Source organism: Zonotrichia leucophrys, chromosome 2, assembly GCF_028769735.1.
Source record: "Zonotrichia leucophrys gambelii isolate GWCS_2022_RI chromosome 2, RI_Zleu_2.0, whole genome shotgun sequence".
Classification (NCBI taxonomy): domain Eukaryota; kingdom Metazoa; phylum Chordata; class Aves; order Passeriformes; family Passerellidae; genus Zonotrichia; species Zonotrichia leucophrys.
The window spans coordinates 24,135,144-24,153,321 of NC_088171.1; the positions used below are offsets into that span (position 1 = coordinate 24,135,144).

General features: G+C 38.9%; 1 protein-coding gene across 4 annotated transcripts in view; it reads left to right on the forward strand.

Moving 5' to 3' along the window:
- Window positions 1–984: 984 nt before the first annotated feature.
- Window positions 985–18,178, forward strand: part of AKAP9 (A-kinase anchoring protein 9) — a 106,260-nt gene continuing 89,066 nt past the window's right edge. For 3 of the 4 annotated variants that reach the window (XM_064704281.1, XM_064704283.1, XM_064704284.1), the window contains exon 1: window positions 1,550–1,835. In XM_064704281.1, the coding sequence (XP_064560351.1) occupies window positions 1,788–1,835 (48 nt within the window). In that variant the 5' untranslated portion in view covers window positions 1,550–1,787. Of the gene's footprint in view, window positions 1,017–1,549; window positions 1,836–18,178 lie in introns of those variants that run through there. The other variant, XM_064704280.1, reaches the window with a different exon arrangement.

The window sequence follows — 18,178 nt, forward strand, 5'->3', positions numbered from 1 at the left end:
TAGGAACATGTTTTTAAGAAATGAACTCAAATTTATGTTCCTATAAAAATCTTTCCTCTTTAATTAATTCTTCTCATTTTCATTTGCTGCTTTCCTCTATAACATGATTTTCCTGTAGTGAAATGGCAAAGTCTGAGAACTTTAACTGAAACAAATGTCTTGCTTCAAATATGAAACAACAGATAATGCAGACATTTTTCATTCCCTATGTTGGATGGTGTTTTCTTTTGAAATTCCATGGTATACATTCCTTTTTGACTGAAGGTTGAGAACACTGTTTTGTAAACACAGGAATGCACATGACCTGTACCGATTATCTAATTATTTCAGACTTTTCCATGAAATGTAATGGAGGAGGAAAGGAAAATCCTTTGAAATATTAGATTGTAGGTTTAGTTTACTCTGGTAGTAATATGGGTGTTTTGTTGCTAGGACACCTAATTGACTTAAAAAAAAAAAAAAAAAAAACTTGTTCCTGGTCAGTAATACTGTGCAAATACTGTTTTCTTTTGTATTTCTGTTTGTTTGATTTTTTTGGGCGTATTCTGTCTTTCCTGGAAAATTCAGGCAAGGAAAGAATGGATACTAAAGGAACCACACTCAAAAGATCAGCAAAGCTGAGATCTAAGTTAATTCCGAAAGACTTTGAGTTTTGCATTTAGTAAAGCAGCATGATTCCAAATGCAGAATAAGGAATCCGTTCCCACTGCAGCTGGTACACGTTCCGGGGAAGCCTTTTTCCTTCCTTTGTGTGTAAGCCTGTGCCATCCATCGCACCATCACAATCGGAACCCACCTCAGGGGGAACTGAAAGAAAAAGCACAATAGGAGCACGTGATACAAAGTGCTATTAGCCTTTCAAGGCTCACATTAAGTAGACTATTAAATTATCTCAGAATATTGCTCTGTATTTGCTGAGGTATAGAAATTGTATGAGCATTTAATTGCCACGTGCCATATTCCCCATTGTGCTTTTAACACACTTCTTCCAGCCCGTCTGGCACGACGAGTGCGTGGTAAGTAATTTCAACAGGGGAGGCTACCCATCCTTTGTTGTCATCCTTACACAGTCTGCGGCACACGCTCGGGAAGCTCGTTGTATTGCCAAGCCTTAGATCGAACTGTAGGATCCCTGCAATTGTGTGAGCCGCGCGCCGGAGCGGGACAGCACTTGGAGAAGCAGAACTGTCAGAATTAGCCTTCAATCCCTAACACGGGATTGGCGGGGCAGCACAACTCGGGTGCTGCCCGTTCAGAGCCCCGTGTCGCAGTCCAGCGAGCGCCGGGCGCCTCAGCAGGGCTGTTCTTTTGTGGGCAGCGGGAGCCCCCGCCTCTGCCCGCAGGGCGGGGGGGTGTGGAGGGGGGTGTGCCGGGGGGTGTGCCCACCGGTGCTGTCCGCGCCCGCTGCCCCGGGCGCCGCCGCCGCCCTGCGGGCAGGGGTCAAACTCGCTCCTCCGGCGGCGGCTCCGGCGGGACTCGGCGGCAGCCGGGCGGGCGGGGGTCGCCGGCGGGCAGAGGCGCCGAGAGCGGCCCGGGCTCGGGAAGGAGGGGCCAGCGGTGGCAGGAGGAGGAGCGGGCGGCCACACGTCACTTTCCCCGGCCGCGTGTTTACGTGGAGCTGAAGATGGCGGCGCCGGTGGCCGCGCCACGGCAGCTGTCGTCGCTGTGAGGCGGGACGGGACGGGGCCGGACCGGATAGCGAGCGTGTGCGCTCGGGCTGAGGGGAGGCCGCGGTGCGAGCCCCCCCTCCTGCTGCCGGTAACACCCTGCTCTCCCGCACAGACGCCATGGAGGACGAGGAGCGGCTGAAGAAGCTGGAGGCTGGGAAAGCCAAGGTAGGAGGAGGAGGCGGTGGCGCGGCGGGGAGACAGCGGGGTCAGGGCGGGGGAGGCTGTCAGCGGGGCCGGGCCGAGCCGCGCCGTGCGGCGGCGGAGCGGGGCTGCGGCAGGGGCTTGGCGCGAGGCCCCGCCGCGAACAAAGCCGCGGGCGGAGGAGGCGCTTGGTGCCGCCCGCCCCGCGCTCCCCCGCCCGCCGCGGGGCCGGGCTGCGCTCCCGGCTGGGCGGTGAGTCCGTGCCCGGGGACACCGGCCCCCGACACCTGGCATGCCACAGGTGCCAGTCACGGGGCCGGACGGTGACAGCCCGGACAGCGCCCGCTGCGGCGCCGGACGGAGGAAGAGCCAAGGAGGAAGAGGAGAAGGAGCCTTAACCTCATTACCCTTCGCAGGCGAGGCGCGAATCCCGTTTACCTCATAAGCCTGGGAAACCCTGTGAACCTTTAAGGAAGTTTATGAAACCGACAGCTGTTCTCAGCGTGGAGCTAATGCCGTGGGAGAGCCTTAGGAGGCAGGGATTAGCGGTGCCTCCAGCGGTGCGGCGCCGTGCCCGTGCCGGGGGCTGGGAGCGCCGTGACTCAGCCGCGGGACCCCGCCGGGAGCGCCCGCAGCCCCCGTGCCCGCGGAGCTGCGCGCAGCCCTCACCGCCCCGGGGCTCCCGGGCTGCTCCGACGCTGCTCTGCGGGCCAACCCAAGGGTTAGTCGGCGAGATTAGCATTTTACTCTAAGCATGGCTCGGTACACACCGGCTGCACAGCATTTCGCCTTCTGGGCAGCAGACCAGACTACACTTCAGGAGGACCTCTTTTTAACTTCAAAGAAACCTTTGGTGTGGTCAACGAGATAAGCTAATTAATGGCATTCTAGATAAAATTAGTGTTTTGACGTTAGGTGTCTATTTCCTTCCTCTAATCATAGCTACATGATAAGAGTTCAGAAGTTGGTCAGTCATTCATGCTAAAGATATGCATGTAACTTGTCAGGAGCTAATAGCAGAGGCAAAACGAAGATAAGCTAAAGATGAAACTATGAAACATCATTTTCACGTCTTATTTATGCGGACTATAGAAAAGATATTTATTTGCAAAGTATTGAATAGGTATTTTGCTGTACTAGTAAAAAAACTTAGTGTGTTTCTGTTTGGGTTCAAAATGTCTGTTGGCAAAATCTCCTAGATGGAGTTGTATGCTTATATAGAAAAACCTGTTCCTTAAATGCTTAGTGCAAGAGTGGTGTTTGCACAACATTATGTGGTACTCATAAAAGGCACTGGGACAAATTCGATCCTGGTGGCAGTACATTCTGTCACAGACTGGCTAATTCTTTTGCAGAAAATTAGAAAGTAGTTCATAAAGAAGATGGTTGAAGTAGATTTGCCAGTATTATAAAGCACAATGAAGAATTTAGATTTTTCTGCTCATGTTGGCCTGGGTTTAACACAGAAAATTAATGACAACTACTGAAAATTGAACCAAAAGACAGCACTCTAGCAGGAATTCAGTGACTTCCTTCAAACTTTGAGATAAGACATGTACAGTTTACTAATTTATTCTGTATTTTAAGAGTACTGTCATAACTTTCACTATTGTTCTTGTAAGTTTTTGCCTGAAGACTTTAATATTCTATGCTTTTAAATGTCCCCTGTGATTTAAGTCATTATCACTCTTTCAAATTATACATGGTTTATGTGAAAAGGGTCTGTAAAAGCAATGTGAGTTTTTTCAGATTTTTTGTTTGTGTTCTGTGTTGCGTTTACTCCCTTTTTCCATGTGAATGTAAAAATGTGCTGTATAGCAGAGATTAGGTCATAATCTTGCAGTGACAAATGTCAGTGATAAAAGCAGAAAAGAAGGAATTTTGTTACTAGAGAATGAAAGCAGGAGTTGCTCCTGTAGTTGCTTTTCTCATTTTCAGGCAGATTCACAGTAGTGTAATAAGTGCATCTCCTAAAATTGCTTGCCTCCAGTGGATATCTTCTGCAAACCACAGCAACCAAAAAAACCATCCAGAAACCAAAGCATCGAGAAAACCTTTGAGCTTTATCACTTGAGAGTTATTTAAATAAAGTAACTGAGAAAATGTGTTTTTATACACATGAATATGTTGTTATTATGCCAAAAAGTGCAGGTATTGCTATACTGCAGACACCTTAAACCATCCACCCGAAATGACAAACTTTAAATAAGATGTTCCATAAACTGCAGGGTGAATGCAGGTAATTGGCAATCTGGTAAAAGAGCCAGGTGGATGCCATGAAGGTGGCTGGTACATTGCTAACAGTGGAGTTATTATTCACAATTGAGACCTGGATTCTGGTTTGGTTTGGTTTTTTCCTTGTAAAGTTGGCACTGCTAAATCTCAGTGTCTGCGTGCATATTAAACCATATGAACTCTCTTGTAAAGCAACCATTTGGTTGTTTTTTAATATCAAGTGATAAATGTGGTATTTGATTTTGTGTGAATTTATCTACAGTGGAACTTCTTTTTGATGACTTCTATGACACTGTCCCCCCACATAGATCTTTTACAGAGAAGTGTATTAAAAGTGGATTTTCTGCAAATTAATTTTCTTCTGAGTCCTCTTTTATTGTTACTGGAAATTGTGAATCTTACCTTGCTTGAATGGTGCCAAGTGTACTCAAGCCTGCAGAATAGGTCTCAGTGTGAACACACAGCCTTTGCCAGTACATAATTTGAAAATTGGAATAAAAAGTCTTGATGGAGGCTCACCAATATTCATGTGTACCTACTGATTTTCAGTGACTACACCCAAGTCTGCATTATGAAGCAGTTTGCACAATGTGTTGTTGTTCTGTCTGTTACAAGTCTGCAAAAGCGAGGGAGGCACGCAGTTAAATCCAGTAAATTACATGCTCCTTTTCCCAGACCTGTAGTCATTCATTTTCTTTTGCTGTGAGTAAATCTGCTGAATATTAACCCAGACTCTATAAATGTCTGTCTCCCTTCCATTGAAGGGAGACATTGAAAATGATCTCTCAGTTCCTCTATAGAACTCCCTTCTCCCCCAAACAGGCTGTTTCTTTATCTTATCTCATGATGTCCTTATGGAAGCAAGCACAGTGTGTGTTAGAAAGGCCAGTTAAGGGAAACCGTGTTGGAAAGTGGAAGGGTGATATGTGCCAGCAGCAGAAATACAGATGCATGCTGTAAGGTTGAGCAGTGCCCTAAAACACAGTGACATTAGAAATGTATCAGATGTGTTTGTGCCTTGCTGAGGAGATTTGGAATATTGTTGGTGGCCTGAGATAGTGAATGTGTATCTGGTCTTAGAAAAGGACTAGGGAGCATGGTGGTTGAAGATCTTGACATGGCATACTACATGTGGATTCCTGTGTGCATCAGTTTGCTTGGAAAGCTCCTCTCACATTAAAGAGGGTACTATTTATGGTAGTTGGGTTGGGTATTTTAATTTCAGGTATGTATTTAGCAGCTTAGTAAGTGGCTTTTCTTATTAGGGTGTGGGACTGTCTTGATCAACTTTCAGAACTACAGAGAGTAATTTGCTAGCTTCAGAATAAAACCGTGGTGATTGGACTCCCTTGTCAGAAAGTGGCTGAGGGTACTTTGGTGAAAAGCTTTTGAAATTTATAAAAATATTTTAATTTCTATGCACATGGACACACATGAAAGGCACAGCTACTATAACTGGCAAAATTGATATGAAGCTATCAATAGCAAGTTTTATGGAATGATCCATTTTACAGTACTGAAATTTAGTTAGCAAAGTATTTTAAAAGTGTTTAAATTTCTAGTGAGCAAAGGGCACTCCTTGGCTGTATGCTTGTTTTTCCTATGGGAGGGGTGAACAAGGGAATGACATTAATACACTTTGTAAGTTCTCTTGGGTTGGTCTAGGATTTCAGGTCTAATGTTAGAAATACATATTTTAGTATTTTGTTTTTCAAAGCTTTTATGAATGTTTGAAATACATTGTGCAGTGTTCTAAGAAACTGTGTAATTGTTGGATAACCTGAAGAAATTAGTGAGTTGGTTTAAACACTTGAGAACAGAGGCTGTTACTGCTTTTCATCTGTACCAGAAAATCACTGAGCAGATGGAACAATGATGTCGGCTGGGGAAGCTCTAATGGCTCTCAGTGGACAAGTATTACAGGTTGTATAACTAATTTGGCAAGTTATCTTCACAAATTGAATAGTCAAAAGAAATAATTGCATATTTTGTCATCTGGTCATGCATGTAAATATTTCAGATGACTGAAGATGAAAATGATATGTATTATTAAAATAGCATTGTCCAAGAGTCTGGGAATGTTTGCTGTTTGCATTCCTATGTGTTTCTTTTTTGAGGGGAGAAAAATCCTCACTCACCTCTAACCTCTTTGGACTGAGTAGTTTCAGAAGTCTCAAGAAAAGGTGTTGATATGTTGAGTTTTTTTAAATAAAACACTCAAGCAAACATGGAATAGTTATGTGACTCAGTGATTAAAGCTCTAATTTAAATCCCCCAGAAGAACTCAAAGTAGAGATTGAGTCTAAAACACAGTGTAAAACACAGTCTTTTTGAACTTCTTGTAATTTACCTGAAGAGTTAAAAAAGCAGTATCTCAGTAGTTATTAAAGAGTTTTTCATCACTGAAGTCACAGATCACAGAATATAGAATATTCTGGGTTGAAAGGGACCTACAAGGATCATCAAGTTCAACTCTTAAGTGATTTACCTGTGGGAATTGAATGCACAACCTTGGTGCTGTCAGCACCATGCTCTAACCAACGGAGCTAATTTAAGGGTCAGTCAAATTAAATAGATTTAAAACTTACATGTCATTAAATAGCTGGGCTATTAACACATCATCTTTCACTTTAAAGTGTAGACTGTTCGTTTTGTTTATCCTGTCTGCCTCAAATAACTTGAGCAAAAATAAACAGAATTGTGGAAGGAAGAATTTACTTTTCAGTCTGCATTTTCCTACTCTGCTTTTCTCTTAAAAGAAGTTGTATTTGCCATATCATGAAGTGCTGATTTCATCATAAAACCCTTGTCATTGTGGTCATTCTTCATAAATTATGGACAGAAAAAGCTTTGTGAGTTAAAAGTTCGCAGCATGGCAGTGGTGCTTTGCCTGTATCTGAAGATGCTGGTGCGTATTAATGGACAAGACAGGAAGCAAGTAGATCTTTCAAGAGTTTCCTGGAAAGGTGTGGGAAGGCTTTGGCTTGAGAGTACAGTGAAACTGAAAAATACTATAATGAACAGTTTATTTTAAGGAGTTCTTTTTCTTGCACATGGAGATCCTCAGAAATCTGTACCAAATCTGTATCTAGTTCCTAGGCATTCTTTTGTTGTGCTGCAAAGCTTTTTTTCCCTAGGTCCTTCTGAAATTGTGGGGTTTGACTTCTTTTAATTTACAGGCTTCAAATTGCTCACTCCAGTCTGCATCTCTGTCAAATTTAAATGCAAATAATAGAAGGTATGTGGAATTTACATGTGTATATTTTGATTGTAAACATGAAATTATATCTGTAATTTTCTCTGCAACACAGAGAAAATCACAAATATAAAGACTGAACATTGCCCTGGAGAGAGCACATGTGGTTTTAAAACTTTTTTGAGTGAAAGAAGATAGGACAGAAATTGAGTAGAGGTGAGAAAAGAGCAAAGTGTGAGGTGTTTAGCTTGTTGTGCATGCATTTATTTTTGTTCAAAACAGTGGATATCTATGTTGTATTGTAGAGAAAAAGATTTTATATACATTTGAGATATAAATATATTCAGTCTAGATAATTGATTGCTACTGGTGTGGTACATAAGCTTGGGTGAGAGATCAAATGGAAATCTTTGGTAGCATTTTCAAGACATGGTATATGCCTAATAGCAGAAAAATTGGTATGACTAGTTTAATTTCTCTTTTGAGGATAATAAGACTATCAGCTCATTACAATTTACTCAGTGTTCTTTTTTTTGGTTTGAAAAAATAAAGACAAATTGTAATTTTTTTCTCACATGTTCAAATTTTTTATCGACTCTATTGGGTGTTTGTTAAAAAAAAGATACTTCAACTGAAATCTGGGATTTCAACTCTCTTTCAAATTGAAACTACTAGAAGTATTCCTGTTTCTGAGTGTGGGTTTTTTTCATATTGTTGTTTCCATGTCTATTTCCCTCATTCCAGAAATCTGTTCTTGCTTTTGATACAGGGCTTGATTATTGGTTTTAGATGTTATTATCAATGTACCCTTTTATTCAAGTTTTTAAAGTACCTCTCTAGTTTCCAATGGTGGTGCAAGGTAAAACAAGCTGTAATTTTTTTTTTTCTTCTGTGAAGGCAGAGAAATATCACTTCAAAATAATCTTTGTTCTTTTGCCAGTGTAGAGAGAATTGCTCTTTCATCCAAAGTGCTAGTGAATTTCACAAAAATAGAGAAATAAGTCAACACAGTTAGTAGCACAGTGAGAGCAAGAAATGGCATTGTAAAACTGCAGTTCTCTTGTTTTCTTGTTCCTTGTGTAAGAAGGAATTACAGAAAAGAAAGCACAAAGTTGCTTTTTGCCTACTTTCAAGACTTTCTTTGTTTTAGTGCAAGTCTTTCCCTCATTTCTGTGGTCTTCTTTCTAACTACTTATTTTCTTAGTATGTGTGTTGCAATAGCAAAACAGAGATGACTGCAACATTTGTTTCCCTATTATAACTAGAATCTAGAAAAGTTTGTTTGTTGGTACTTACTTGGAAATAAGCTTGATCACCACCACAAATTCATTTTGAAAGACATTCTAAATTTAAGTGTATCTGATACTCCAAGGAAATTAGACTTTTTGGCATATGTAGGTGTTGCCAGAAAATCCTGTATTTTTTCCTGACAGTGAATATCCAAACAACTGGGTGCTTTTAAATACTGATGTACTAAGGTATTAACTGTAGAGTCATACATGGTTACTCTAGCATCTTAGAGTTTGGAATAGTGAAAAATCTGCTGAAAATAACGTTGCTGAAGTAGGTCCATCTTTGTTGAACTACCGTATATTGCAACATAAGCTTATATACTAGTAGCACAATTGTTGGAAATCCTAATTTAGGGTTTGAAAACTCTGTCCTAAATATCTGCCCCACAGAGAGAGATTTCAAGGTATTTCTGTGTATTTGTTTCAAAATAATTTTGTTGCAGATACGTGCTAGTGTGTCACTTTGAATTTGAAATGATAAATGTACCGCAGTTCAACAAAACACAGTTGATAATTGTGGTCTTAACTGCTACACTGAAACATAAATCGTTCTTGAAATTTATGTTGATGAGATGCTTGTCTGTTGACTGCAAAGAGTTGGCACACCCTATTGTGTGATGGTTCTGTGTTGATGGTTCTGATGTTCCTGTTTATTGAAGGAAATCTTTGGGAATCTTTATTTTCCCGTGATTTCTTGAGAAGCCAACATTTTATAACTACCTTTCCTACAACCAGCGGAGGAAAGATTGAACAATTAATAAAAATGTTCAAATTTCTTAGAATTCTTAGTTTCTTGGAAGTATGGATGAGTTCTCCTGCTTCTCTCCCCTTCTGAAAAGGAGCCCCAGCAAGCTTCCAGATGGAACAAATTCAACAGTTGTCAGCTGGGCAAAGGAATGTGAGACTCTAGATACCAGGCATTATGTTGAGGGTAGTGAGGGAGTGATCAAATCCCAGTTGTAACAACACTGAATTGTAACATCATGGCAAAACAAAGAGGTGGTCTATTGAACTATGCTTCTAAATCTCAAAACATGAAGAAATTTTAAAATTCCTGACAATGTGACCTAATAATGGGAAAGAGAATATATACCATTTTTGTGATATTTTTAGAGGAAAGTCTAGATTTGATGAAAACTGTTCTGCTGCAGCAAAAGTACAAGATATCTCTAAAACTACAAGCAAGACCCAAGAAGATTGGTGGAGTTAAAGAGATGGAGTTGGTGGGATTGTTCTGGCACTGAACATGTTTCTGTGCAAATATTGATAAGACAGGTGTTCCAGAGAATAAGCAGAGTAAGTTACGTAACGTTTTGTTCAAATCTGAGTTCAGTGGTAGGCTGTGATTTGATAGAAGAGGTTATCCCTTAATCCTGGCTTTGTTTGCTGACCTTTTTACTTGTCATTAAACTCTTCTCTGTGAAGAAACCTCCGGTACCCAACCACAAAACAAGGGGAAAATATTTAAGTATTTCTAAATCCATTTAGATTCTCTAAGGGAGGTAACTGGTTTAACATAAAACCTGTATATTTGCATTGAGAATGTATATTTTCAATTGAAAGGTATATAGGAGAAATGTCTTGCTATAACAGGTAATGCTCAATAACAATAAGAACATCCTGTCTGGGTCTGTTCAGTTGTATGCTGTGTTAGCTAGCCTAATTTGCTGTGTTAAAAGAAATAAAGGATATCTGATACATCAAAGACTCCTTGAAGATGGATGTGTGTTAGATTTTCTTCACTATTTGGAATATATTCTAGGAATTCAATTAGCTTTCTTAAAAAAAAACAACCAACAAAAAACAAAAAAAAGACTCCACAGTCAAGTGCAGTTTTGTGAACAATATCAATGTTTTTGTGAGCTTGCTTTTCTCATAATTCAGCAGCGTGTAAAAAGTGATAAAAGCCTGTCAAAATTTTACAAGCCTGTCAAGCCTTGCACACTGAGCATGAAATTCATGCAGTTGGTTCTTCCCTTATGTCTGCCCAGCTCCTTGCAGAGCTGTCTCTTTCTCACAAGCTGCAGTTTGTGGGCTTTATTCTCACTCTGTCCATTCAGTGCCAGACATGCCAAATGGTGGGAATTAATGTAAAAGTGATATAAACTAGGTGGGAAAAAAGTGAAGCACAGCTGAGTTTGACTTGTTCTAAAATATTTGCAATTTACTAAAAAAAATAAAAGAATAGAAACCATAAACATTTCTTAAAATTAAAATTTAGGTTTTGTTTGGTTTCTACACAGAGTTGAAGCATAGAGGTGGCCAAAAATGCATATGAATAATCACTTAAAAATGTATTGAAATTCTCCAGAATTTTTGCTTTTGTCAGCTGAACACAATGTTCCTGAAAAGATTGCACTGACAACTGGATGGAAGTCATCACATCACTTGTTTCTATTAACAAGGAATGGCTATCAGTTCCTGCTTAGCATGAACTGAATTTAAACAATTGATCTGTATCTGAAAAGCTGATTGTGTTGTTGACAAAGATGTAACCTCTCAGATTCTGTGCCAGTTGGCGCTTGTCAAGTTGAAAAAATTTATAATCTTGTGTTGGTTATTAATAAAGCCTTATTTAGACATAGTCTGTTCATTCTAAAGGCGCCTCTTTCTTTCAGACATCTTGGTTAATGAGAAATTAGATGCAAACACAACTCTTGAGATCTTGCTGTGCCTTTACATATTTTCTCTACCTGTTGGGTTTTATTTCTCTCAGTTTTTGATCTTTAAATATCTCTGTCGCAGCTACATTTTTACAAAAGAGGACACTGTGGAAGGGAAAAATGTAGATTTTTTCTACATAAATGCAACTAAATTGTTTCCTCTTAGGATGAAAAAGTTAAATTTACATGAATCAGGATAATGTAAACAGTGCATAAAAGTCTTGAGGTAAATCAATAGTTTATGCTTTTTCTAACATCTGAAAATGCTTTCGTCAGCCCTTCTCAGCCAATATCTAATAAACTCTGCTTCCTCATTTAGTATAATGACTAAATGTTACCATGCAGAAAGAAGGAAAAATGTGCATTGTTGGGCAGTGCAGTGTACTTCTGCTGATCAGAAAAAACATGCAGTGGGCTGCAGCCCCTTTCTTGAAGCATCAGCACTAATGACAAATGCTTTTGTCATTCAAGTTTTCTTGCATTAGCTACCTAGAGAAGTCTGAGCAAAGCCTCTTCAGATACATATTCCCTCCATGCAGTTCTTTACATGTTGCAGTATTGTTGCATATTTAAAGCCCTGTGCTCTAGAAGTGGTAGTTATTTAAAGTTAACTGATTAGAATTTGGAGTTGCATAATTGCAGTGTGTTGCAGAAGGAGGAGCTATGAGAGCAGGAATGGAGTATTGATTAGTATCCCACAGGATGTAGTAGTTGCCTGACTACAATTTTCTGTAGATGTGTCAGGATTTTCATTGTGGGATTCTAACCAGTATTCATTGTTTTTGAGAAGCAGTTGATTATCCCCAGCCTTGGCCCCCTGGAAGCCACATTGATGCTTGATAATACACTGTAACCACAGCTGCAGTTATCCTGCAGTTATCAGTAAGACTCTATATACTCATTAGGGAGTCTCAAAAGACTGGCAAAGACTGTTCTTTAAATGAAACAGACTTCTCTGAATGAATTGTCAACATTCAGGTCCTTGGGGATCTGCACAACTGTTAACAGGAGACCCTTTTTAGGTAACTAGGGCTGATCTGACAGAACTTGCTGAAAGTGTTAAAGATTTTTGACACTGTGTGACATCATCTTATAAGCAAACTAAAGACTTGGTTAAGGTACAATCATCATTTTATGTTACAAATGAAAAGAAAATTTGACTTAGCATTATTTGTTTTAATGGCTTACTCTCAAAGTAGGTGGTCATTCAGTCTTCCACAAAGCCTGTGCCACTCAGTATTTACATTACTATCTGTGGAAAGAATGTGTGTTTGTATGTACACAGTACTAAACTGAAGTGGGTGGCAAACGTGGTGAAGAGCCTTAGACTTCAAAATAATCTGGTGCAAAAGGATGTGGAAGCAACACTCAAGGGTTTTTTTGCTTCTTTGTGGTAAGGACTGTCCTTGGGCTTTCCAGGTCCCTGAGTTTAATGGCAGAATTGGAAGGCTCATGTATTATCCTCTGTACAAACTGGGGACCACTTAAGCAATTTTGATGTAAAAGCATTTATGGGACTGAGTACAGTGCGTCCCAGCATCCTGCATAAGCTGGGTGCTGTTGTTACAAGGCTGTTTCTTTGCTCACCTTTGAAAGGTCGTTGCCTTCAGAGATTTCCAATGAAGCAGGAGGAAAAAAGCAAACATCAGCTCCATATTCAAGGAAGGTGAGAAGGAATATCAGGATCTGTAGGCAGGTCAGCCTGGCTTTGGTGTCTGGAAGATGATGGAGCAGATCTTCCTGGAAGCTGTGTTCAGGCACAGAATGGCCAAGAGCATGATTGGAATTTATCAAGGGCAAGCTAATTGTCCTCTGTGATAAACTGAATGTCTCAGTAGATGGGGAGAGAATGGTGGATGTTGCTTACCTTGACTTTAGGAAGGCATTTAATGTGATCTCTTAGAGGCTGTTTGTACAAACTGGAGATAGGTGGCTAGGATTCATGGTCTGCAAGGTGGGCAGAAAATTAGCTGGACTGCTGTGCTCAGATTGCTGAAGCAAAGTCCAGCTGGTGGTAGGTAGTGCTCTTCAGGTGTAAAGTTGGATATTTTGTAAATGACCTGCAGTGGAGGGAGTGTGCCTTGTGCCTGCTGTGTGCTCATGGATGATACTGCCTTAGGGAGGTTAATGAACTGAGGTTATAGGGCTTCTTATCAGAGACACTTTGGCAGTCTGAAAGAACAGGCTGGCAGAAAAGTCATGAAGTCTTAGCAGCATGAAAGATGGTAGAGGAAAGTTCACACACTTTCCCATTGGCAGAAAGGAGGATTTTTTGATTCCATTTCATTACAGGGCTGTAAAAGTAGCCTACAGAATGTTCCAGTGACTAAGACAAAGAGGTGATACAAGTGTGATCCTCTTTGAAGTCAGGAAGGGATCCTGCATTTCTCAGTAGTGGTCAGCAATGTTGTTTTCATATCCTGAAACAGGAGGAGGACCCCCAAAATTGATTTCTGCCTACAATCCAAATTTTGGAATATTTTTTTTTTTTCTCATGACTTCTTTAAGCCAAGTTGTGCTTTTCTAATGTGGTCAACTTGGGTAGGTAATATTCTTGGGTTTTACCTGAAACAAGGTAAGAATAACTTGAGGAACAGAATTATGTTATTTAATAGCATCTTAGCTGTTATCTGGATGATAATGGGCTGATGTGATCAAATACTGATTGAGAAGTTAAGGGGTTCTCTTTTACCTCTCTCCTGCTCCTCCGCATGTAATTATTTCATGGCAGCATATATTGGGGTGGTGGGAGAATGGAGGAAATAGATACATACAAATTTTTTCTTCCCAACCAACTGCAATAAAATAGTCCTTTGTGTTGGGAAAATCACATTCAAATATTTGATTCCACAGTGCCAGATTAGACACAATATAAAGGTAATTTAAAAAAATGCAAATAAATAGGTCTATACTCAGTAGTTCAGTAGTGTACTGTATCCTAAGGAGCTGGGTTAATCTGTGCAACAAAAGGATTATATAGAAACTGCATTTTTGTGATGTAATGTGGTAAGATGACTAACAATTATGATAATTTATGATACTGTTTCACTCTTTCCATGCTCCCTAAAATAAGTCTGTATTTTTAGGTGTTATCTTCATCAATTTAGGCTGGGGAAGAGCACCTCTTTAACTTGGACCATAATGTCCATGTAACTAGTTGTGTGAGGAAAATGGATTTCAAGTGTTTTACTAGAAGCCCACTTGAAGTAATGTACAGAATGGTATAAAACAAGTGTAAGTTAATTTATTCTGGGGATTTTTTTTCCGTTAAAAACATATCGATTTTGCTTATAGGTATTTCTTACATAAATGCATGTAAGCAAAAACATAAATGAGTCTGGTAATGCTCAAAATCAAATAGAGTGTAAGTAATTTGTATTTAGGATAACATTATTAGAAACACTAGAATCATTACTTGTCAAAGCTTTTTATTTTCTCATTTCATAGTTTTAGTGTTAATAGTTCAATCTTTATAAAAATTAAAAATGTCAATCTTAACTTTTAAACATGTAAGAATTAATAAGTAGAATGAAGTGTCTGTGTTACATACAAACTTGCAGGTTGCTAGTAATTTGATTGACAAGCACTGTGTGGAGTTACTGGTGACTGATGCTTCTGCATACTTTTGTATTTTTAGAGTTGCCTTCTAACTGGCATGCACAGATGGCCATAGGTTATGATTTTTGTGTGTTTCTGAATTAAATATAACATTTATATGGTACTTTAAATTTCATTGTCTCAATATCTTGTGTTAATTACTCTATATGGGTTTTGATATTAATTGGGAAGTTAGAGTGTGGGATTTTTAGTACTAATAAGAAGAACACTTGTTCTCATTAAGCAGTCAGTGTTATTTTGTGGTAGCAGAAGTTGTTTAAAGTTTTCTTGGGAAAAATACTCTGATTTGACACCTTTATCATGCTGATAATAAAGAATGTTCTGCCACAAAGTAAGTAGTTTCAGTGGTATTAAAGTCAAAAGACCATAAAGTATTTCAGACTACTCTTACCTAGAGTTTAAAATGCTTTTAGAGAAACGCTGTGAACTTCTGTTTGAAATACCAGGCTTGTTCTGCTTGTCTATGAAGTTCAGTGTGGTATATAACTTCTTTCCCCTCTCAGATTCTTGTTAAAATGAGGGCAAAAGTCTGTATTCTAGGATGTGATAAATTGCAGTTATGTGTGTTTAATACAAAGAAAATTATAATTGAGAAGAAAAATTAGCACATAGGAGATATGAAAATTTCTCTTTGAACAGAATCAGACTTGCCTCTTTCCATCCATTATTACCAAAATTTAGATTGAAATCTAGCCTTGCTTTGGGCTCAAGGAAGAGGTAGACTCACTTCTTCACTGCTTTGCAGTCTCAGGAATGTTTTCCTAAGCTTATTTTTTGGGAAAGAAGAGCAGCATAGGAAAAAAGTTACAGAACAAGGCAGAAATTTGCTGACTGCTTCTAGTATTTAATTACATAGTTTCTTTGCTTTTTATGCTGTACCTATTCTGTAAGACATTTCTTCTGAATTGAGTATTTTTAAAGACATAAATATAGTGGGATTAATGTGCTTATATGTTTAGCCATGTTACTGTATTGTAGTTGTTTTCTTAAAATAGTTACCCTGTGAGAACTCCAAGGGATTAATTAAAGGCATCTCCAGCTGTTGATTTAACTATATTTAGTCACACAGCTGATACAACTATAGACTTATTAAAGAGCAGGTGTTAAACCAGTTGCTTTAAGAAGAAATAAATTGAAGCTACTACCTAAGCAATGCTCAGATTGTTGATAAATTTATTTTGGTGATACATACTGGTATATGTCTGATGACTCTGCTGCTTTCCAGAAATTGAAATTCTGAATAGATTAATGTTTTAAAGCTTATATTTAGCCTCTAAGTTGCTACTATGCTTTAAAATATATGTTTGGGGTTTATTTTTTTCATAACCCTGACTGAAGCTCACTATCAGTGCAAATCCATTACTTCTTTTTGAATTTCTTTTGGTCTGTGGAATATTCATCTCTATGGTTTATTTAAGTATTCAGTTGTGAACAGTTAATGAAGTATGATTCTGCAGGTAAGAATAAGAGAAGCTGATCCTATTTGTAACTCACTGGACTTCTCTGGGTCTGTAGGAATCAACTGCTGTAAATGTGAAGCCTAACCCTACAATTTTGTTGAATCAAACACAATATTGAGAGAAATAGCAGATATAAAATTGCACCTAGTGCATAATTTTAATGCTTAAGTGCTTTTTGCCTTCTGCTCAGGAGGGCAGTATCTGCCTTTTAATTTCAGAAGATAACTTGTTTCACAAGGCTGAATTAATCAAGAATGGAGTGGGAGAAAAGTACTTCAAATCTTAAACATATTTGTAATTGTACAATCTCGCAAAAAATGTCAATGCAGAAACTTGCTAAGGAGTTCAACTTTATAAAGTATTGTACTAATTATGGCCTCTGTCTAATGATTTTTCAGTCAAGTGTGTTTTGTCTGTTCCAAAGGCTTTAAGACGTGATGCCTTCTGCAAGTTCCAGGCATTTTTGATTGTTTTTTAGTTTTTTGCTTTTGTTTTACCTGTGTCTTCATCTGATCAGATTTATTGAGCACAAGCTTTGTCTTGATTGCTGTGTATGCCTTAAGGCAGTAGAAACACTCAGCAATCTAACTTCCATTTGGTTGGTGTCATGTATCATGTGTACCTTACCTAATTTAGTCTAATACATGCACCAGTGGCTTCGTTTTATTAGTTATTCTTAAGTTTTAACGCAATATCTGAAACTTTTTATTTTGACAACTTGTCATTAAGATGAAGGGGTATCATGTTGTTACACATCAAGACCGTGATGGACAGAGTTGTATCTCCTTTCGGAGCTCAAAAATTTTATGTATTATTCTGCCTGTCACAGCCTCTACCACTTAATGTTCAGCTGTTAAGTGTTATTAAGATATGATCATTTGATAGCTTGACTTAAAACACCAGAGATCAAATTTTCTATGCACTTCCTAAAGTCTGTCTTTTGTTTGTGTCAGCAAAACGTATTGCATCCATTGCTTTCATTCATGGGAAACTGATACTAAAATCATAGTGTAGACTTACACCTTTAAAACAGCAGCTGTGTCAGTTAATAGAATCTCATCTACATTTACATCTTGTTTAGGGTCCTGCACTTCCTTGAGATTACTGTTCTTAAATGGATGCCACAGCTGAAGTTACCCATAGCCTTATGTGGATACCAAAACACCTCAGAAAAGTGTCTGAAGATAAATGTTGACACTTTTTTTTCTAAAGGATGGTAGGATAACGTGTTCATACAGTCCAATGAACTGTACTGTAACTGTATGGAAAACAATTAATGCTTTCAGAGTATCTAAATCTCAGAATGAGTATTTAGGAATGAATTAATATATAAAGCCATCTTCTGGGTGTAAATTTTCAAAAGACTTGTGAAATGTGAAGGACGACGTGGCAAAGCAGTGAAGTTTTCTAGTTCAAAAATTAGTTGAAAACATAAGTTATTAAAAACTTGCAGTTTAGCAAAGTAGTAAAACCTTTCTTCCCTCATTCTTTTATAAAAGTTGAAATTAATTGTAACATATTTATTACCATTATTAAAATTTATTCAGCAAAACTTTTGCTCTGGCCTGGAATTTACTTACTATGGCAAGTTGGATTATTTTAGAAGAGCTTAGGGAGTAGAGGAAGAACCATTTTTCTTTACTGTGTTTGTGAATCCATTTGTTAACATTGTGATAAGTCCTCCTACTTCCCCACCTCCCTTCCAAAAGTTGTTTCAAAAGGTTTTAGGATATTGAAGACTTGACTTTGTGCCATTTGGGGTTTTTTCAACCTAGCTGAAGATAATGTCAGGATCCAGTTTTTAACTAAAAGCTGGTGTTAAACAGAAACCTGGTGGAGCAAGAGTGTGTTTCTGTTGGTGCAAAACTCTTTTGCCTTCCTATTGTTACTGAGCCTCTGGAAC